The sequence below is a fragment of the Pagrus pagrus genome (genome assembly GCF_965226575.1).
Source record: "Pagrus pagrus genome assembly, chromosome: 16".
Classification (NCBI taxonomy): domain Eukaryota; kingdom Metazoa; phylum Chordata; class Actinopteri; order Spariformes; family Sparidae; genus Pagrus; species Pagrus pagrus.
Window position 1 is genome coordinate 17,493,736 of NC_140200.1, and position 22,376 is coordinate 17,516,111.

A 22,376-nucleotide genomic window follows, 5' to 3' on the forward strand; every position below is an offset into this window, starting at 1 on the left:
TTTAAGCTCTTTCAGCCTTGTTCTTTTCAGATTTTTAGCTTTTCAACTTTTTCAAATATTCAGCTTTTTCAAAAAAAAATTTAACATGGAAACAAATGGGAAAATCCTCAAATCCTCCTCAAAACTCATCCACTTTCAACCTCTTCTGCTCCCTCATACTTTGAGCTAGAGACACCATTCCAACTTTAAACTATTCACAAGACCTTGAACTATTGAACTTGATTTTCAGTTTTTGAAAATCTTTTACGGTTTTGAGATTATCACAGTTTTAGTTTTAAGGATTTTTAGCTCATCTTCTGGGTTTATAATGGGTGTGTATTGCGTGAGCTAGAGTGCGGAACATCATCGCTAGAGTGGAGAGCAGCTGCAAAAACTTTAGAAAAAACTCTCTTCAGCTTGATTTGGGTCCCACAGCTTTTACTTCACATAGACAATATATACATAGAAATGTAGGAAATCTTGTTGGCTTTCATATGATCATCTTATTTCAGATGTGCGACTTAAACTTTTGGCTGTAGAAGCCCTCGAGCGACAAGCACTCCAGCAACTCCCCCATAAGCCGCAATGTTAACTTTGAGCCTAAATTTCTGGAGTGGAGCAGACGGTACCGGTTTTGTCTCTCGCTCTTGTGCCCTCATTTTTCACTCTTCAGAAATAAAAAATACATCACATGGTTCAGAAATGTCTCCTGTTACTCACTGTATACATATTTTGGCCATAACCATTACACTTTTTCCTAAACCTGTAGCTGTTCGGGAGGTGTTTTCCCATTCATTCTTATGGGGACATTTTCAACTTTGGTTCTGCTACTGCTCCAGCATATGTGCTGCTACAGAAACTGTTTGGCTGTCAGACTGTTCAGCTTTTTAAGCTCTTTCAGCCTATTACTTTCAGCTTTTCAACCTTTTCAGCTTTTCAACCTTTTCAGCCTTTTCAACCTTTTCAGCTTTTTCAAATATTCAGCTTTATGTTCAGCTATAGAAACCATTCAACTATCAAAATATTCAGATTTATGTTCAGCTATAGAAACCATTCAACTATCAAAACATTCAGCTTAATGTTCAGCTATAGAAACCATTCAACTATCAAAATATTCAGCTTTATGTTCAGCTATAGAAACCATTCAACTATCAAAATATTCAGATTTATGTTCAGCTATAGAAACCATTCAACTATCAAAACATTCAGCTTTATGTTCAGCTATAGAAACCGTTCAACTATCAAAACATTCAGCTTTATGTTCAGCTATAGAAACCGTTCAACTATCAAAACATTCAGCTTTATGTTCAGCTAGAGAAACTGTTCAACTATCAAAACATTCAGCTTCATGTTCAGCTATAGAAACCATTCAACTATCAAAATATTCAGCTTCATGTTCAGCTATAGCTTGCGTTAGGCAAGTGTTTTCTAGCACATTCAGCAGATTTTGCAAAATCACTTCAGCAATCAGCATTCACACTGTATTTTCGCAGGAAATACAATTTTTCTAGTTATTATTATTCTTCTTCCGTACGTTTTTCGGCTCTCTTCTACTCCTTCAAATTTTGTGCTACAGAAACCATTCAACTATCAAAATGTTCAGCTCATTAAGGACATGATGGCGTGTCAATTTGGCATTTCTATCTATTATACTTTTGGAAATATTCAGCTTCTTCTGCAAAATTTTTCCCATTCATCCTTATGGGGAATTTCTCAAATTTCGCTCTGCTACTACTTCAGCATACTTTCAGCTATAGAAACCGTTCAACTATCAAAATGTTCAGCTATTTATGCTCTTTCAGCCTTGTGCTTTTCAGCTTTTTAGCTTTTCAACTTTTTCAAATATTCAGCTTTTTCAAAACTAAAACCAAAAATTTTTCCCATTCATCCTTATGAGGATTTTCTCAAATTTCATTCTACTACTACTTCAGCATACGTTCAGCTATAGAAACCGTTCAACTATCAAAATGTTCAGCTTTTTAAGCTCTTTCAGCCTTGTGCTGTTCAGCTTTTTAGCTTTTCAACTTTTTCAAATATTCAGCTTTTTCAAAAAAAAATTTAACATGGAAACAAATGGGAAAATCCTCAAATCCTCCTCAAAACTCATCCACTTTCAACCTCTTCTGCTCCCTCATACTTTGAGCCAGAGACACCATTCCAACTTTAAAATATTCACAAGACCTTGAACTATTGATTTGACTATCAAATTTTTAAAATCTTTTACGGTTTTGAAATTATCACAGTTTTAGTTTTAAGGATTTTTAGCTCCTCTTCTGGGTTTATAATGGGTGTGTATTGCGTGAGCTAGAGTGCGGAACATCACCGCTAGAGTGGAGAGCAGCTGGAAAAACTTTAGAAAAAACTCTCTTCAGCTTGATTTGGGTCCCACAGCTTTTACTTCACATAGACAATATATACATAGAAATGTAGGAAATCTTGTTGGCTTTCATATGATCATCTTATTTCAGATGTAGGACTTAAACTTTTGGCTGTGGAAGCCCTTGAGCGGCAAGCACTCCAGCAACTCCCCCATAAGGCGCAGTGTTAACTTTGAGCCTAAATTTCTGGAGTGGAGCAGACGGTACCGGTTTTGTCTCTCGCTCTTGTGCCCTCATTTTTCACTCTACAGAAATAAAAAAGACATCACATGGTTCAGCAATGTCTCCTGTTACTCACTGTATACATATTTTGGCCATAACCATTACACTTTTTTCTAAACCTGCAGGTGTTTGGGAGGTGTTTTCCCATTCATTCTTATGGGGACATTTTCAGCTTTGGTTCTGCTACTGCTCCAGCATATGTGCAGCTACAGAAACTGTTTGGCTGTCAAACTGTTCAGCTTTTTAAGCTCTTTCAACCTATTACTTTCAGCTTTTCAACCTTTTCAGCTTTTCAACCTTTTCAGCTTTTTCAAATATTCAGCTTTATGTTCAGCTATAGAAACTCTTCAACTATCAAAATGTTCAGCTTTTTAACCTTTTCAGCCTTTTCAAGTATTCAGCTTCATGTTTAGCTAGAGAACCTCTTCAACTATCAAAATGTTCAGCCTTTTAAGCTCTTTCAGCCTATTACTTTCAGCTTTTCAACCTTTTCAGCTTTTTCAACCTTTTCAGCTTTTCAACCTTTTCAGCTTTTTCAACCTTTTCAGCTTTTTCAAATATTCAGCTTTATGTTCAGCTATAGAAACCATTCAACTATCAAAATCTTCAGCTTTTTAAGCTCTTTCAACCTATTACTTTTCAGCCTTTCTGCCTTTTCAGCTTTTGAAAAAATCAGCTTTTTCTGCAAATTCTTGACTATTCATTCTCATAGTTTTATGCATGTTTTGTGGATGAGGCAAGTGTTTTCCAGCACATTCAGCAGATTTTGCAAAATCACTTCAGCAATCAGCATTCACACTGTATTTTCGCAGGAAATACAATTTTTCTAGTTAGTGTGAATGCTTCAAAGCATTCACACTATTGTTCTTCCGGAATTTATTATTATTATTATTATTATTATTCCTGCTTCCGTACGTTTTTCAGCTCTCTTCAGCTCCTTCAAATTTTGAGCTACAGAAACCATTCAACTATCAAAATGTGCAGCTCATTAAGGACATTCTTGCTTGTATTTTTGGTATTTCTATCTTTTATACTTTTGGAAATATTCAGCTTTTTCTGCAACATTTTCCCCATTCATCCTTATGGGGAATTTCTCAAATTTCGCCCTGCTACTACTTCAGCATACGTTCAGCTATAGAAACCGTTCAACTATCAAAATGTTCAGCTTTTTATGCTCTTTCAGCCTTATACTTTTCAGCTTTTTAGCTTTTCAACTTTTTCAAATATTCAGCTTTTTCAAAACTAAAACCAAATTTTTTTCCCATTCATCCTTATGGGGATTTTTTCAAATTTCATTCTGCTACTACTTCAGCATACATTCAGCTATAGAAACCGTTCAACTATCAAAATGTTCAGCTTTTTAAGCTCTTTCAGCCTTATACTTTTCAGCTTTTTAGCTTTTCAACTTTTTCAAATATTCAGCTTTTTCAAAAAAAAATTTAACATGGAAACAAATGGGAAAATCTTCAAATCCTCCTCAAAACTCATGGACTTTCAACCTCTTCTGCTCCCTCATACTTTGAGCTAGATACACCGTTCCAACTTTAAAATAGTCACAAGACCTTGAACTATTAGGCATGTGTTTAGTTTTTGAAAATCTTTTACGGTTTTGAAATTATCACAGTTTTAGTTTGAAGGATTTTTAGCTCCTCTTCTGGGTTTATAATGGGTGTGTATTGCGTGAGCTAGAGTGCGGAACATCATCGCTAGAGTGGAGAGCAGCTGGAAAAAGTTTAGAAAAAACTCTCTTCAGCTTGATTTGGGTCCCACATCTTTTACTTCACATAGACAATATATACATAGAAATGTAGGACATCTTGTTGGCTTTCATATGATCATCTTATTTCAGATGTGCGACTTAAACTTTTGGCTGTAGTAGCCCTAGAGTGACAAGAACTCCAGCAACTCCCCCATAAGCCGCAGTGTTAACTTTGAGCCTAAATCTCTGGAGTGGAGCAGACGGTACCGGTTTTGTCTCTCGCTCTTGTGCCCTCATTTTTCACTCTACAGAAATAAAAAATACATCACATGGTTCAGCAATGTCTCCTGTTACTCACTGTATACATATTTTGGCCATAACCATTACACTTTTTTCTAAACCTGCAGGTGTTTGGGAGGTGTTTTCCCATTCATTCTTATGGGGACATTTTCAACTTTGGTTCTGCTACTGCTCCAACATCTGTGCAGCTACAGAAACTGTTTGGCTGTCAAACTGTTCAGCTTTTTAAGCTCTTTCAGCCTATTACTTTCAGCTTTTCAACTTTTTCAGCTTTTTCAAATATTCAGCTTTATGTTCAGCTATAGAAGCCATTCAACTATCAAAATCTTAAGCTTTTTAAGCTCTTTCAACCTTGTACTTTTCAGCTTTTCAACTTTTTAAGCTCTCAAATATTCAGCTTTGTGCCTCTACAGCTTTTTCAAGTATTCAGCTTCATGTTCAGCTATAGAAACCGTTCAACTATCAAAATGTTCAGCTTTTTAAGCTTTTTCAACCTTGTACTTTTCAGCCTTTCTGCCTTTTCAGCTTCTGAAAAAAATCAGCTTTTCCTGCAAATTCTTGACTATTCATTCTCATAGTTTTATGCATGTTTTGTGGATTAGGCAAGTGTTTTCCAGCACATTCAGCAGATTTTGCGAAATCACTTCAGCAATCAGCATTCACACTGTATTTTCGCAGGAAATACAATTTTTCTAGTTATTATTATTATTCCTGCTTCCGTACGTTTTTCAGCTCTCTTCAGCTCCTTCAAATTTTGAGCTACAGAAACCATTCAACTATCAAAATGTGCAGCTCATTAAGGACATTCTTGCTTGTATTTTTGGTATTTCTATCTGTTATACTTTTGGAAATATTCAGCTTTTTCTGCAAAATTTTCCCCATTCATCCTTATGGGGAATTTCTCAAATTTCGCCCTGCTACTACTTCAGCATACGTTCAGCTATAGAAACCGTTCAACTATCAAAATGTTCAGCTTTTTATGCTCTTTCAGCCTTATACTTTTCAGCTTTTTAGCTTTTCAACTTTTTCAAATATTCAGCTTTTTCAAAACTAAAACCAAATTTTTTTCCCATTCATCCTTATGGGGATTTTTTCAAATTTCATTCTGCTACTACTTCAGCATACATTCAGCTATAGAAACCGTTCAACTATCAAAATGTTCAGCTTTTTAAGCTCTTTCAGCCTTATACTTTTCAGCTTTTTAGCTTTTCAACTTTTTCAAATATTCAGCTTTTTCAAAAAAAAATTTAACATGGAAACAAATGGGAAAATCTTCAAATCCTCCTCAAAACTCATGGACTTTCAACCTCTTCTGCTCCCTCATACTTTGAGCTAGATACACCGTTCCAACTTTAAAATAGTCACAAGACCTTGAACTATTAGGCATGTGTTTAGTTTTTGAAAATCTTTTACGGTTTTGAAATTATCACAGTTTTAGTTTGAAGGATTTTTAGCTCCTCTTCTGGGTTTATAATGGGTGTGTATTGCGTGAGCTAGAGTGCGGAACATCATCGCTAGAGTGGAGAGCAGCTGGAAAAAGTTTAGAAAAAACTCTCTTCAGCTTGATTTGGGTCCCACAGCTTTTACTTCACATAGACAATATATACATAGAAATGTAGGAAATCTTGTTGGCTTTCAGATGATGTTCTTATTTCAGATGTAGAACTTAAACTTTTGGCTGTAGTAGCCCTTGAGCGGCAAGCACTCCAGCAACTCCCCCATAAGGCGCAGTGTTAACTTTGAGCCTAAATCTCTGGAGTGGAGCAGACGGTACCGGTTTTGTCTCTCGCTCTTGTGCCCTCATTTTTCACTCTACAGAAATAAAAAACACATCACATGGTTCAGCAATGTCTCCTGTTACTCACTGTATACATATTTTGGCCATAACCATTACACTTTTTTCTAAACCTGCAGCTGTTTGGGAGGTGTTTTCCCATTCATTCTTATGGGGACATTTTCAAATTTCATTCTGCTACTGCTCCAGCATATGTGCAGCTACAGAAACTGTTTGGCTGTCAAACTGTTCAGCTTTTTAAGCTCTTTCAGCTTTTTCAAATATTCAGCTTTATGTTCAGCCATAGAAACCATTCAACTATCAAAATCTTAAGCTTTTTAAGCTCTTTCAACCTTGTACTTTTCAGCTTTTCAACTTTTTAAGCTCTCAAATATTCAGCTTTGTGCCTCTACAGCTTTTTCAAGTATTCAGCTTCATGTTCAGCTATAGAAACCGTTCAACTATCAAACTGTTCAGCTTTTTAAGCTCTTTCAGTCTATTACTTTTCAGCTTTTCAACTTTTTCAGCTCTCAAATATTCAGCTTCATGTTCAGCTAGAGAAACCGTTCAACTATCAAAATGTTCAGCTTTTTAAGCTTTTTCAACCTTGTACTTTTCAGCCTTTCTGCCTTTTCAGATTCTGAAAAAAATCAGCTTTTCCTGCAAATTCTTGACTATTCATTCTCATAGTTTTATGCATGTTTTGTGGATTAGGCAAGTGTTTTCCAGCACATTCAGCAGATTTTGCGAAATCACTTCAGCAATCAGCATTCACACTGTATTTTCGCAGGAAATACAATTTTTCTAGTTTCTTAATGTTATTTACTTTTAGTTTTTAGTGTCAGGGTAAATGATCAGAGGGTGTTTAACTTTTGTTCAGTTTGTTGGAAATAACGACTGATTTTGTGCGTTTTGTTGCATGCGGTTAACGTTTTGGGTGTTACTTACTTTTTTTGCACAGGTGGTGTAGTGTTATGAGAAAGCATTTGCTCTAAGATCTGAGTTAAAGTCTGAGGAAATGCATCTGAGCAAATGAGAGATGCTGCGATCTAACAAATATCACAAGTTTACAGTGCAAACATCTGCTGGTGAACCACAACATAGCAAATCACAGCTCTGCAGAGAGAAGAGTGATGCTGACACAGAGCTCAGGAATCTGTGTGTGTGTGTGTGTGTGTTTTGTGTGTGTGTGTGTGTGTGTGTGTGTGTGTGTGTGTGTGTGTGTGTGTGTGATTTACTGGAACATCCATCCCCTGAGATGACACATTCCTCACTTACTTTTTTTTAGCATTGAAGGATCACAGTTTTGTTTAAAGATGCTTAAAGGGGCAAAATGTAGTTTTGGAGAAGAAATTCAAACTTCTTAATATTTACTATATTTACTACTAAACTATTTGATAATGATGAGATACGGATACAAACTTCTCCATAACTGAATAAACAAGCAGTTCTCAGAGGAAAATGAGGTTCCAGAACACTGTTCCCTAGAAAGGTGGCAGGGTCCGCCACATATAAACAAAGTAAAACAGTATGAAACTGTGTTGTCCTTTAAGGTCAGTTTGTTTATTCAGCTTATTCAGTCCTGAAAACAAAGAGAGTTTGGTCATTTAGTTTTTTTAGGAATAAAATAATCAGTCAGTGAAGATCTTTCTCTTCTGATTAAAATATAATTCCCAAAACTACATAATGCACCTTTAAAGTATTATCAATATTCTCTTTAACAGGTGCTTGATTCTGTTCTCCCTATTTTTTTAAAAACTCCATTGTGTGTTTGTGTGTGTGTGTCCATGTCTTAACCCTTTTGTGCTGCTCCTCCTTTGCTGTTTTAAATTCCCAAACGTCTCCTCAAACTAACGGAAAGTTACAGTAAATGTTAGCTCAGGCTGAATTTCAATCAAAACAGTCTGAACGTCTGACCACAGGTCTGACCTCAAGGACGTCTGAGGTCTTTGGACACAACTCTGCATCACATCACCGATCTGTGAAAAACATTTATCTCCAGAATTAAGAAGAAGAAAAACAGACTCTTGTTTTTCTATTTTTTAAAAAAGAAGAATGTTAAAAATTACATAATGACTCTTTTAACATATATCAGTAACTTTCTCACCAAACAATCTGACGTGTAAAAGCAGGAAAAGCACATGTAATCAACAGCATTAAAGATGGCTGCACTGTATTTAGGTGCCCCAGTTACAGAGTAGTGGTTTAATGCATGGCTGGTTGTCACACAAACATATCATATTATCTATTAAAAACTTAAGAGGGACATTTAATGACACATATAATACAAGTATGACTACACAGGAGATTATGGGGGAACTATTCAGTTTTTTTGAGAAGAAATTCAGGGTCAGAATTGTAATATTTACAATATTAATGAGGTAATAAAACAAACTCAGAAATATTTATTTAATTCCATAACTGAAAGGTCCCAGAACACTGTTTGAAGATAGAAAGGTGGCAGGGTCCGCCACATATAAACAAAGTAAAACAGTAAGAAACTGTGTTGTCCTTTAAGGTCAGTTTGTTTATTCAGTTTATTCGGTCATGAAAACAAAGAGAGTTTGTTTAATAGTTTGTTTATGCATAAATAATCAGCCAATGAAGATTTTTCTCTTCTGATTAAAATTTCTTCCCTAAAACTACGTAGTGCACCTTTAAACAATACCTGAAGGTATGATTAAGTTGCCAGGCACATTGCAAAATGGGTTCATTAAAGTATTGAAATTAAAATACTGTCATTAAGTTTTATATTTCATTGTATACGGCAAGAAAATCAAAGAAAACATTTCAGGAAAGACAATTTATTAAAAAGATATATATATATATATATATATATATATATATATATGCAGACTGTGGCATTATAGAGGTAAACTAAGGTATTATTACTATTTGGCTTTGCTTAAAACGTGCCATCAGTGTAGGACATGTGTTATTATCTGTTCTCTGAATGTTGCTCATATTTTTCTATACTTTGTACATGTTTGTGAATAATGTTTTTGGGTGAAGTCGTGAGTGTTGAGTCACGCTCGGGATGAATCAAATGTTTGTCTTTCAGCTCAGCAGCTCTGATGCTGCTGCCAATAAATTACTAAACTTCTGGAAAAGTCCTCAGACAAGCGTCAAGTGAGGAGGAGTGAGGGCCAGGAAAACACAGTCGGATTTCAAAATAAAAGCGCAAAGTGTTTTGTTTTTTTCTTCTATCCTCGAGTAAAGCAAATAAAATATAACATGTAATATAATAGAATTAGGGGAGCGAAAATAATATGTTTCCTAATGACAGAGAAAATATCTAAGGCCAAGACAGTATTTTATTGAACCTATCACGGCAGAATAAGATAAAATATGTAACAAGAGAACAATTTCTTTCTTTTTTTGTGCTATTTTTGCAAAAAGCAAGTCATGCATTATATAAAGAATTAAATTACACACTGGCACTGCTTATGATGTCTTCACAGTTGCCTTCCAAGAACCATCACATGGAGTCAGCAGCTATCGTTTGACTCTTAATGCTCTGTGATATAAACAAGAGACAAGTAGATTAAGTAGCTGAAATACCCAAGAAATCTTCTGTCACAGGAATCTGTGGTGGAAATCCTTATTTCCCCTTGTAGAGAAGTGAACAAATAAAAGATGAATCAGCAAAAGTATTATTTAATAAATGGTAAAATAGAAAAATAGAGAATAACAGAGTCACGGCACAGCAGGGCGTTCAGTCTGATGAAGAGCTCCAGAGAAAGTCACAGTTTATAGTACACTATGATTATCTCAGTGCCTACGCTGAACTGATAAGTGTCCTGAGAACAGAGTGTTCACTCTGTGCCCACACAGATCTCACAGTCCTGAGGTCACTGCTAACCCCGTGTCAGACTGTAACTTACTCAGGTTCATGCTCAGATCAGATCATAACTCCACATAGTCAAAGGAGTATGGTCAAAATATAATGTCAGTATGCAAGGTGAAAAGGTAACGATTATATGTGAGGTGAAAGATAATGATACATTTTGTTAGTACAGACTCGATGTCTACAAGCCGGGCGGTCACCCTGACATCTGCGGTCATGAATCACAGGCCTCCTCCTGCTGGACCTCTACAGTATCAGGTCTCAGGAGTAACAACTGCTCAAAGCCAAGCAAAGTTTATGTAGTTACACAAATGTAGATTTTCTTGAACGTTGCTACAAGTTTTGTGGCATTTTAAAATGACTTGACAATCTTCTTTTTAATCTGTTTTCCCCTATTGGTGTAATTTTTCTGTTAAAGAAAGGTTGAGGATTTATTTTGAAGGGTACTACCGGAAGTTGTTCTTTGCCTCGCTGTGGCTCGACAGTAGCAGCAGCGGGCAGCATGCTTGCTCAGTGAATCACATGCCTGCACCGTCCCCGTTATCCTCTGCTATAAATACGAGCAGCAGAGAGACTGGAGCAGCTTCAGACGGTCTGGAGTCTCAGGAAACAAACACAGGTGAGTCAGAGGGCTTTTATTTTGTTTAAATCTGAGAGTCTGCAGCTCGGAGATGCTCAGAGGACAATGGTCTATCTGGAAAAACAGTGTTATTATGATAAATTGAAAAGAGTGCAACACGTTGGGTGCATTTTCCAGGTTTGGCTCATGAAATGCCACATAAATATTTTTAACTTAAATTCGGCTGCAAAATATGTCTTGATTTTTGTATTTTCTATTTTATTTTGGCCCCTTCAGTTGTTTTTCTTCATGCAGGCTGACTAGGTGACTGCTGTTTGTATTGCTTACTCATGGGTGTGACCTCCATCTTTGGATCAAAACAACTGGATTAAGGGTAGATGATGTCATCCTGTGCTTGGTTACACCTCAGGCTGTAAACTCAAGCAACGGTAACTGCACAATAGAGTTATAAACATGCAATTTGGTGACACAAGTGAAGGAATGCATGCAAATAAGTGACCTTAATTTCTACATAATCCTATGACAAGTGAATCCTTTGGGTGCAGAAATCCCCAAACACTTAAAATGAGGCTGAAATGAGGCCAGTGTCCCATTTGTCGTAGCCCAGATGATCCAGATTAGTTCATTGTTCCTTCTTATTCTGGCACTGGGGAAGTCTTTTGTGCAGTTTTGAGCTTCTAACTGATGGAGAATAAATCAACTTGCAGTTATCAGCTGACGTACAAATGTTAGTACAGATATTTGAGACATGGCAGCTCATAAACATATGATAGGATAAGACTTTACCGATCCCAGGATGGGATGTTACAGCAGCACAGATACAGATAGAAACTGATAAAGAACTTTTTAGATTAAAGTTACAAAGCTATATACAGGCATATATTACAGTGGATCAGACAATATCATTAAATTGTGCAGATCATGATTCATTTTATAATTGTTTGCTGTATAAAAAGTCAGGTGTCAGTGTAAAATGTGCGTCACAGTCACCCTGATGCCAAGGGGATGTCTTCTAATTGCTTCTTTTTCCAAAGATATTCAATTTATTATCAGAAAACACTAAGAAAACAGGAAATGGTCACATTTACAAACAGAATGGAGGCTGGAACCAGTGACGTTTGGGCTTTTTTTGCTTAATAATGACTGAAATGATAAGTTACCACTTAATTTTCTTTTTATTAATTCAGCAACTAACTGACAAATTGTTTCAGATTCATGTTAAAGTATAAAACATTACTTATCATATACTCTATGTGCAGTATGTGTAATAGACATGCGATTCAAATCATTTGGAATAACTCTAAAGCAAGTCCCAGGTCATGTTTTTTCATTATTTCTCGAAAAAATACTGCAGTATCAGGTCTTTGTGAAGAGGAAAGACAAAGTATTAGTACCTGTCTTATTAAAAAAGTGAAAATATAAGATGAACACATCTGTCATCTGAGTCATCATGTCTCAAGTGAAGTCAAGTCACGAGTCTTTAAAGCAACATTACATAGCAGTTTGTATTTTTTGCGATTTGGCGCCCCCTCCCGTGTCCGAGTGCAGCACAGCTGTCGTGAGCACAAATCCCTCAGTTCTGTAACTCTTCTCTCTCTCTCTCCCGTTTTCCATCAAAGTGCTCCTCGGTTTCTTCACCTCCGTCACGACATACGAAGAAGCTGTTAAGGCCGATTCTGAGCAGAGTCGACCAGGCCAGCAGAGCTAATTTACAGCTACGCTACGCAGCAGTTACAGGTTGCTTTCAAGGAAACTCTGTAAATCACAGAAAGTTGAGGCAGAGCAGCAGAAGGACATCAGAGCGAAAAAAACAGACAACATTTTCTCCATAAAATATGATCCAATGTCACCAACATCACTGATAGTTGGAGCTGTGTGTGATGTAGTGCCCCGAGTGGTCATTCATTTTCTGTCAGGTCAAGTTGGAAGGGATCAAAACAGTGACTTGAAAAGAAAAGTGTAAGAAAATATCATGACATGGCATAAAATGTAATGATAACAACACAATAACTTTCTGGAAGGCCTCACAGGCAACATCTGGACCGGAGGACGGCTGGTCAGTTTGCATTCTTTCAGTTGTGTAACTTGGATCCCTGCAGCTGCTGTTCAGCAAACAGTCTCACAAAATGACTTTTCTTTTCCTTTTTATTTGTTTAACTCTCTCTGGCTCGACGTGTTGCTCATTCTTTCCCCTCGCTGCACGTCAAGACTTACTCACTCTGTTTTGCTCTTGTTAAAAAATGGAGGCGGTCAGTCCCTGTTTACAAACCTCACAGTAACTGGCGTGCTGTAATTAAGCGAGCGAGGGCTTTATTGTCAGATGAATAATGACCTCATTGTGTAGGCGTCTGCAGTTTGCTGCTCTTGTTCATGTTAAACTCGTAAACACGTGAGCTCATATAGAGAAATGAGAAAGTGGGACATTTTTTTTTTTTTTTTTTTAACTCCCAGGTGCCTGCTGGGCCTGGAACAGTTGGGGACATTTTGTTCAGTTTTTCTACTGAAGTAGACAGATTAAGAGAGGTTACACCATCAGTACATTCAATTTAATCTGATGAAAACAGACACCAGAACCTCTTTAGATTGTCTGTGCTGAGTAAAAGGTGCTTTACCAAAGATACCAACCTTGTCTGAATTCCTTTTTTTGTAAAATGTGTCCAAAACATGAAGAAAAGAAGAAATTAATCCCAAAGTTAGGAATTTTTCATGTTGACTGGACACTTTTAAACCAAATATGAAGCAAAACCAACATGCTGTGCATACTTTGCTTGTTACCATAGGAACAGGGGATGGTGGGCGAGCAGAGGATGACCAAGCGCTTTCAAATCTGAAAAAACAAGTTACATAAGATTTATTTTGTTTTTTCACGACATGCTGGAGACGTACAGATCAGACAGGTCAGCTCCACTCTTTGCTAACCATTTAGCCTTAACTGAGCTTCAACTCTATGACTAAAGTTCACTAGTACGTAGCAAGTGCACTGTTTTGGTTCAGTCTCCGAGCTTTCATCGGTATTCTAGCAGCAGCGGGCAGCTGTTTTCTGCTCTGACAAACCCACCCCTCTTCTCGTTTCTCTGTTTGCACATCCTCGATTACTTTCCTACAGGAAGAGACACGAGGAGAGAGGAGTCAAGGAGTCGAGGTGACGGATATTTAGCCAAATAAGATGTCTGTGTGGACAGCTGCATCGTATGTCCGCTGTTTTGTTATAGTCTACGGTCTGCTGCATTTAATTATCTCCGTCACACGAGCGGACAGCTTATGTATTTACTTTTAATTCCATTCATAATGGTTAGAACGGACAGTGAAGTGCAGAAAGGTCCATTGTGCATTTGATCATCTTAAATAATTAATACAAAGAAAAGAGGAGAGCCGCCATTGTGACACTGACTGCCTGGCATCAAACGACAGACAGCATTAAAGATTAGCTGGTGAACACAGTGGTGCATTTAGCAGCTAAAGAGCCAGATACATCCTGTTTAGGAGTTGGTGGAGACCAAAAGCAGAGCCAAAAGAGAGTCATTCTAGCACCAGGTGGCAAGAAACATGACTTTATATTAAAGATAATGTTCGCTAACTAACAAGTTGTCCGTATCAGTTTAATCGAAGGAGAGGAGAGAATGGAGAATAAGAAGAGAAAGAAGAAGAATAGGAAAGAGAGGAAGAGGAGCAAGGAGAAGGAGATGAAGATCAAAAAAGAGGAAGAAAAAGAAATGGGGAAGAAGAAGAAAAAGAGGAAGAAACTTTATTCATAGAGCACTTATCAAAACAAAGTAAAAGGTAAAAATGAGTAAAATTCTTCAATTATTGATTAAAAAAACATTCAAATAAAAAAAAGGCAATTAAAGGACAATATAAACATGCAGCCCAGATAAAATCAGGACATGCTTTCCAGTAAAAGTATGTTTTTAGAAGAGACGCTGACTCAGACGCCTTATTTCTTCAGGCACGTCATCCCAGAACCTCGGATCAATGACGACAACGGCTCTGTCCTCTTTAGTTTCCAGAAGACCTTCACGGTCCTGCACAGAACGCTGACTTTAACCCCATCCAATGACTTTGGGCTGAACTGGAACACACTCTGCAAGTCAGGCCTCATAAACCAACATCATCTGACCTCACTGATGCTCTTGAGGCTAAATGGGAACAAATCCCTGCAGCCAGGTACCAAAATGTGGTGCAAGCATGAAACCGGAGGAATAGAGGCTTTGTTTTGCACGTCAAAATAACGTTTATACTCTGCTTTTCAACGACAGATAGTTTGGGAGGACGGGGGAGTGTTATGTCTGGCTGCAGAAATGATCAACAGAGGAGGAAAGGCGGCACGGTCCACATGTGTGATGACTCTCTCCTCTGTCTTTATCACGGCGTGAAGAAAAAGCATCAGGAGCTACAGTCCCTCTCTGTTGAAGCTGTCATTGAGCGAGCGCACGGCACAGAAAAAATGTGTTAGCAGAGAAAGAGCTCGCTGTTCTCTTTATGCAATACTTCTGAGAGGCAGAGCTGGTCAGAGTCAGAGGAAACACTGATCTGAGGTCAGCGCTGCGACCTTGCTGACGGTTATTGATCGTAAGGGGAGACGAGGAAAATGATCCATCAGCAGGCGACGGTTTGAATTATGTATTAGTATTGATCTGTGCGGTTATTTTTAAGGGTGTAAAACTGCTGAGCAAGCATGGTGGTTTTGTTACTGCGTAGGTCTCTGGTTTCTTTGCAGCGTATGTCGCCCTCTAGTGGACGCATAGAGGCAGTACAACAACATTACAACACAGTCAGGAGGACTTTTCATGTGTGATGTTTTCTGTCCACAGGTTTTTTGTCTCATCATTGCCCGCTGGCCCCGTGAGAGGCAGAGAGGATGTTAATGATGATGATGATGATGAAGAAGAAGAAGGGGTCCAAGATTCTGGCGGTGGTGGCTCTTCTTCTGGCCACAGTCAACGGTGTCGTGCTTCCAACAAAAGACGACCTGTACCGTGAGTTTCACTGCAGCCACATTTTATTATTGATGAATCTGCTGATTATATTCATGATCAATCGATTCATCATTTAGTGTATGAAATTAAAAGAAACTGTACAAAGTGAAGTCTGTGGACCATCCAGAGGAACCACATTGTTTCTTCAAAAACAAAAGTGGCCGTTAAAACTTTAAAACCTATTTTACTTTGATGCTGTGAATGTCTAAATTTAATTTATATATATAATTACAGAAATCTCCGGGACAAAAACCTACAAGTCTGGACAAATACAGCTAAAGTTACACTGTCTCATTGGCTGATATCTCAATTGATCATTAATTAAGAAAATAGTTTGTCTTTTTGGTAAACTGGTATTTTAAAAACAGCTCACTTACAGACTCTCTCTCCACCTGCCTGCACTGTTTTGAGGGTAATTTCTTTGCCAGAAATACACAAAACACACAGTAAACAATGTTAAAGATGAATTTCACCAGTAGAATTTCAACATTTCTATAAATATTGCAATAATATTGTGAATTTGTTGGCCATAAATAATACTACATATAAACAAACAAACACAAACCATTACAATTTCCCTTGTATATGTTTTATTATTTAGTTTATAGTGACAGAAGTCATCAGCTGGTTCACAGTGGTCAGAAATACAGGCGTCCACACTTGCAGTGAATATGTGCTGTGTCTGTTTCTACAGAGCTCTCCCTGCAGGGAGAGAAATATCTGGATCAACAGATTGAAAATGCCGTTAACGGAGTGAAGGAGATGAAGACCGTGATGCAGAAATCTTCAGAGGACCACCAGAAGCTTCTGGATGACCTGGAGAAGACCAAGGAACAGAAAGAGGTGCCTGGTAGCACTGTTTGTGTCCGATATCAGCACTGATGCCACAATGAGACGGTGGTTCTATAATTTCCTTATGATAAATGGATTAATAAGGCCTTTTTCTTAGCTATAGTAGATGTTAAGATATTTTGACTTAATGATCTTAAAATGATTAATAACCTACATTTGGTCCTTAAGGAAACATTACTAACGATGCCTCAGTTCTCAGGATCCCACCAAAATAAAAGCTCACCTCTTTGTTTCACTGCAGGACGCGATGCGTGCGGCCCAGGAGATGGAGACCAAGCTGGAGCAGGAGGAGGAGGTCTGTAATGAGACGATGAAGGCTCTGTGGGAGGAGTGTAAGCCGTGTCTGAAGAACACCTGTGTTAAATACTACTCCCGAACCTGCAGCAGTGGATCTGGACTGGTGGGACGTCAGGTCAGACCATCACGTGTACACACACCTATAATCATACTTAATTATACATATGGGGCTGATTATAATACAGATATTAACTGGTGAATGTCCTGTTTTATGAAGGATTTTGAGTATAATCTTTAATTAAAGCCTTCTCATGAAATTAATGCAGAATACTTCATAATTTCAGTTGAATGTAAAATGTCAAATTTAATGACACATAAAGTCACAAATATTCTGACAACGTTGGTCCAGAAAGGATCGTTATCAGCCCTCGACTTACTGTCAGCAACACGAACATTTTATGACAGCTACTCTTCAACGCAATGTTTAATGTTTGATTTGAAATCAAAAGTTCTCCCTTTTTTTACCCGCAGCTGGAAGATGTGCTGAACAGATCGTCTCCGTTCTCCATCTGGATCAACGGGGAGAAGATCGACGTCCTGGAGCAGGAGGGACAACGACAGAGCAAAGAGTTCAGGAACCTGGAGGAAAAATACACCGAGATGGCCGACGGCGTGGACAGCATATTCACAGACAGCATGAAGGTACTGTGGACCGTAGATGTGAAGAAATGACTGCGTTCTCTAGAGGACTTTTACAATAAGTGAATACAACGAGAAATCCGACATAATCTGTGCTCCGGATGTTTCTCAGGTGGCGGATCATGTGCACTACAACCCTCCAGTCTTCTATCTTCCTAATTTCCTGGGACCGTACGCTCGCCGGACCCGAAGCATTCGCTCTCTGTTCCGCGATCCTTTCCACGGCTTCCAGAATTTATTCTCCCCGATGTCGGGCATGAGCAGGAACTTCTTCAGCTCCATGGGCTCCATGATGGACATGGACTCAGACACACCTCCTAATGAGGGTACGTTTTATCACGTGTTCGACTTAAACCATGACTATAGATGCCCTTGCACATTTGTCATCATGTAAGGGCAATCAAATTGAAAACTGGATTCTAGATTTAAGATTTGAGTTTATTTTTGTTTGTGAGTGTTTGCTTCAGAAGGTTTTTAGTTAGTTTCCAACCACACATAGAATAAACCTTTCTCCCTTTTTAGTTATCGTAACCTGTTTCTGGCTCTGTACAGAATGTGGTCCACTGTACTGCAGCGTCTTTCCCTCCTCAGTGACGGACAGTCGGACAAAGAAATGCAGAAGGAAAAGGAAATACTCTAGCAAATTTCTGACTTCCTGGATAGAAGAATTCCTGTTCCTTACAGAAAGGAGGTTGCACCTCCATTAATCCTTATCGAGAGGCTGACAACACAGGGCAGTGGTGTGCACAGACTCTTCAAGGGGCAAAAAATGGACGAATAGTGTAATATAAAAATGCTGTTGCAGTTTACTTATTTTATTATTTTCTTTCTCTAAAAGTCGCCAGAATGCAGGAAACAAAGTCTCTGAAACCAAATCTTTTTGGACCTTCAGAATCGCTTTGGTTTAAAAAAAAAAGTATAACTTTATGTTTCTGTGTGGTCGCAGACGGCAGCGTGAATGAGGACGTGGTCATCACCAAACCTTTTGGCAACGGCAGGATGACCTGCAGAGAGATCCGCCGCAACTCAGCCGGTTGCCTCAGGTTCCGCGAAGAGTGTCAGAAATGCAAAGAGATCCAACACATCGGTAAGATGAAGTGTTTTCATTTTTATTTTACGTTGAGACGAACAGAATGAGTCATAAAAAGGTATAATAATGGAGATGAGGGGGATGATATAGTTAGAAAAGCAGAAAAAAAACCACAATGAGTTTTACTGAGAGAAAAATATAGTAAATAAAAATAAAATATTAATAACAACATTGATAAATAAATAAATCATGACAATCACAACTAATAATAACTGCTCAAAATGTCGAGGGAGGTCTGGCTGTGTCCTGTCATTGAGCGGGAAACCAGCCGGAGCTGCAGGGTGATGATCCCGAAATGTTTTAATTAGAGCAAAACAATTATGATTTATGTGAACGCTGGAAACAGGAAGAGGCTCAAATGAAGGCCAGCGGATGCAGAGAGAGTGTCATTTAATTATCCATCCCTTTGTGTTGATGCTTTTGTCCCTCTGACATGAACGGGAAATGTATCGCATCGATTTCACATTCAGAGGATCACTTCAGCCTCAGCCTGTTTATATAAACACCACAGCCTGAAATCTATCTTTAGATTTCAGATAATATTATGCAGCTGAAACACTTCGTGCCTCCTCTTTGTGCGTCCTCATCTGAAACGGAGATGGTTGTCTTTTTCCCTGACATTGCAAAATGCTGCCAGAATCCCTTTATACTCAGGCCCATCAATACAATTTTACACCAACACACACTCATACGACACCTGCCCTATCAGCTGGAAGTGTTATGCTTCACAAATTCATCATCATCAACGACGTAAAGAACAGAATGATAATAATGATAATGAACTTGATTTATAAAGCACCTTTAAAACCAGTTTACAAAGTGCTTTGAGAAGCAAGCAAACAGCAGGAAGCTCAGGAAGACGATATTACAGAATAAATACTCAACAACAAGAGCCAAACACAAGGAAGCCGAGTCGAAGGTGAGTTGGCAGAACAGAAAATGTAAAAACGCAAAAAGCAAAAGGAATAAAAGCCATAAAACTGGAAAGATCACAGATAAAGAAAGAGGAAAATTAATGCAAAAATAGAGATGAATGAAAGAATGAAATCGATAAAGGATGATAAGAAGATGCTTCTGACCTTACCCGAGCTCCATGAGGATGTTGTTTATCTGTTTTCTTTCCAGACTGCTCCGGGAGGAGACCCCTGGAGGGCCCTCTGAAGGAGGAGCTGGAGGAGGCCTTGGCCATGGCCGAGCGTTTCACACAGCTGTACAACAACCTCCTGAGGAGGTTCGAGGAGAAGATGGTCAACACCTCCTCGCTCCTGGACATGCTCAACAGCCAGTTCGGCTGGGTGTCGTCTCTGGCCAACAACACCAAAGACAACATCTTCCAGGTTCAGACGGTACGTATATTTCATTCACTGTAGCGCTGCGTTTTTCTTTGAGGGGGTCTGTATGAAAAGAAAACCAAAAAATATGACATTCGTGCATCTTTCGTGTATTTTTAGTTAGGATTAGGATTACACATGATGTTTCTGAAAAAAAAATGGTTATTTCAAGTGTTTGCAAGTGTTAACTACTAAAGTTTGCATGCTAAACAGCTAACCCTGGCCCCATCCTTTCTCGTAAAACCACTCTAGCTGCACGGCTAACTGAGCTAACTAGCTAACAGCAGCTATGGTTAACGACAATTATCAATTCTTACATGTTGCACCTTTAAAGCAACCTTTAGCCTTACTTTTATTTTGACAGCCACCTTGCTAGTTGGATATTAATTCAAGCTGTAAATCAACTCAAGTGTAGAGAGATTTATGGCCAGTAACTATCCACTACATGTTGAAGCTTTTTTTTCTGAAAAACCGTGCAGGTGATCTGCAATGACACTGAGGAGAAGCCAGCTGGGGAGGAGAAGCAGCCCGGAGAAACCGCCGTGTCCGTGCAGCTCTTTGACTCTCCACCGATGAACGTCAGCGTGCCAGGCGACATCCCCTGGACCGACCCCAAGTTCTCTGAGGTGGTGGCTCAGAAGGCTCTGGACCGCTACAAAGAAACCAGCGTGTGAGTGTCAGACAGAAGAGATAATGACCGACAGTTAAAGAAATAGTTTTGGGGTGCATCTGTGTGTTTATTCACTTGCCTGCCGAGAGTTAGATGAAATTAATTATTATGAAGCTTCAGCCAGCAACTGGTTAGCTTAGCTTAGCATAGAGACTGAAAAGATAGGGGAAAAAGCTAGCTAGTGTGGCCAAAGCTAACAAAATCTACCCACTAGCATTTTAAGGTCAGTCCCCAACATGTTTTATCTGGTTTATTCATTCTGATCAAAAGCTGAAGTGCGGCTGAATATTTCTCGGACACGCAAGATTCGGGAACCTTGGGTGGTTGCCTGGCAACTGCTCCCTGGCAACCTGTTGCCAGACTGCATGCGAAGCTAAGCTAACCAGCTGCTAGCTGAAGCTTCATATTTACTACATGCACACGTGAAAATGCCAATTTACTCAACTACATTTGTGTCATTAAAATAGTTATTCATGTTGTACATAAATGTTGTTGAGAAATCTGAAAGCAGGATGTTTACATGTACAAGAGTAGTGGCTCTGACTGAATTTGAATTTTGGTTGTGAAATCTCAGTTGTCAAAATGTCCTCGACCCCCTGTGAGAATACAAAATACTATCAGGAAATGTGATTGAAAAAAAAATGGAATTCAAGCTCCACAAACTAGATTTATACAGAGCTTTGGCCACGTTTTGTCTCATCCTTGAACAAAGAGATAAGTTAAGATATGGAAATGTTTTGATAAGACTAGTGTCCCTGCTGTCCTCTCAGAGGACTGTATGACACTAAAATTAACTAATTAATATGATATAAAAGAATAATTAACAATCTCTGTTCTTCTTGTCTTTGTTTTTCCAGCATGGTCAAATAAAGTCTCCGTTGGATTCACACCCCGCCCTGCACTGTCAGCTGACCAGAGAATGTTCTGGATTCATCAAAACTCACCTGAAAAATCTCCTGAAGACAACTGATACTGATGCAAATCTAACAAAAGAGTCCTGCTTTTGCAAACGACACAGTTTAACCTCAGAGATTTATATCGTTTCACTAGAGCTCTTTGTCCTGCTGTGAGAGAAGATATTCAGTAGATGTAGATATCATGTCTATAGTACCTCCAACCTAAGGTCTTATACATTATGTGAGCTGGGCTTTGCAAACGAGGCACCACAGCACTTAAATGATTCATGCTTGAGTTAAAACTGATGTGACTGAGAGGTTTTTTTTCTCTGCCTTCAGGCTTTCCTAACACAAACAGATTAAACTGGTACTTGTTCCGGGAAGATTCAGTATAACAAAGATTGTTCAGGCTCTTTCAGTGACTTCAATGACCTGGGTGACCCTTCTACAGAGCTCGGATAGCTTTCATCTGAGTTGGTTGAAGTGGTTGATTTGCTGGAGTTGAACTCACTGAGGATGAGAAAGTGAAATATTGTAGGAGTTGATTACGTTAAGGATTTCTTTGGGCCCCTCTGTACAGCAGCCTAGCATTGAAGCAATACATAGAGATGTAATAAAACATGCTTAAATCCACTCAGTGTCTCTGTCATTTATGTTGACAAATTATCTGAACTTATGCTGTGTTTATCAAAAGCCACATTTCCACCAAACGCTTTGGGTACAGCACCCTTAGCACCTGGACATACTACGTGTGCCTAAATTCAAGATCTGTTCTGCATTTCCACCACAGACGCGAATCTGTCAAGGTTTTTTTAAGTCACAAAATCTTTGATGAGTAGATCTTAT

The 22,376-nt window shown here is 38.6% G+C and overlaps 1 protein-coding gene across 2 annotated transcripts; it reads left to right on the plus strand.

Moving 5' to 3' along the window:
* Window positions 1–10,714: 10,714 nt before the first annotated feature.
* On the plus strand, window positions 10,715–22,163 carry clu (clusterin; the record flags this gene model as incomplete). 2 transcript variants are annotated; one of them, XM_084376910.1, is made up of 10 exons in its annotated part: window positions 10,745–10,820; window positions 15,592–15,755; window positions 16,450–16,598; window positions 16,849–17,019; window positions 17,376–17,546; window positions 17,656–17,869; window positions 18,490–18,630; window positions 19,759–19,979; window positions 20,444–20,634; window positions 21,492–22,163. In XM_084376910.1, the coding sequence occupies exons 2-10, from the start codon at window positions 15,638–15,640 to the stop codon at window positions 21,502–21,504; spliced, it is 1,389 nt and encodes a 462-aa protein (XP_084233036.1). In that variant the 5' UTR covers window positions 10,745–10,820; window positions 15,592–15,637. The 2 variants fall into 2 exon arrangements, with proteins under 2 accessions (XP_084233037.1, XP_084233036.1); XM_084376911.1 differs by lacking the exon at window positions 21,492–22,163 and having other exon boundaries at window positions 10,715–10,818; window positions 15,591–15,755; window positions 20,444–20,638.
* Between the last annotated feature and the right edge of the window lie 213 nt (window positions 22,164–22,376).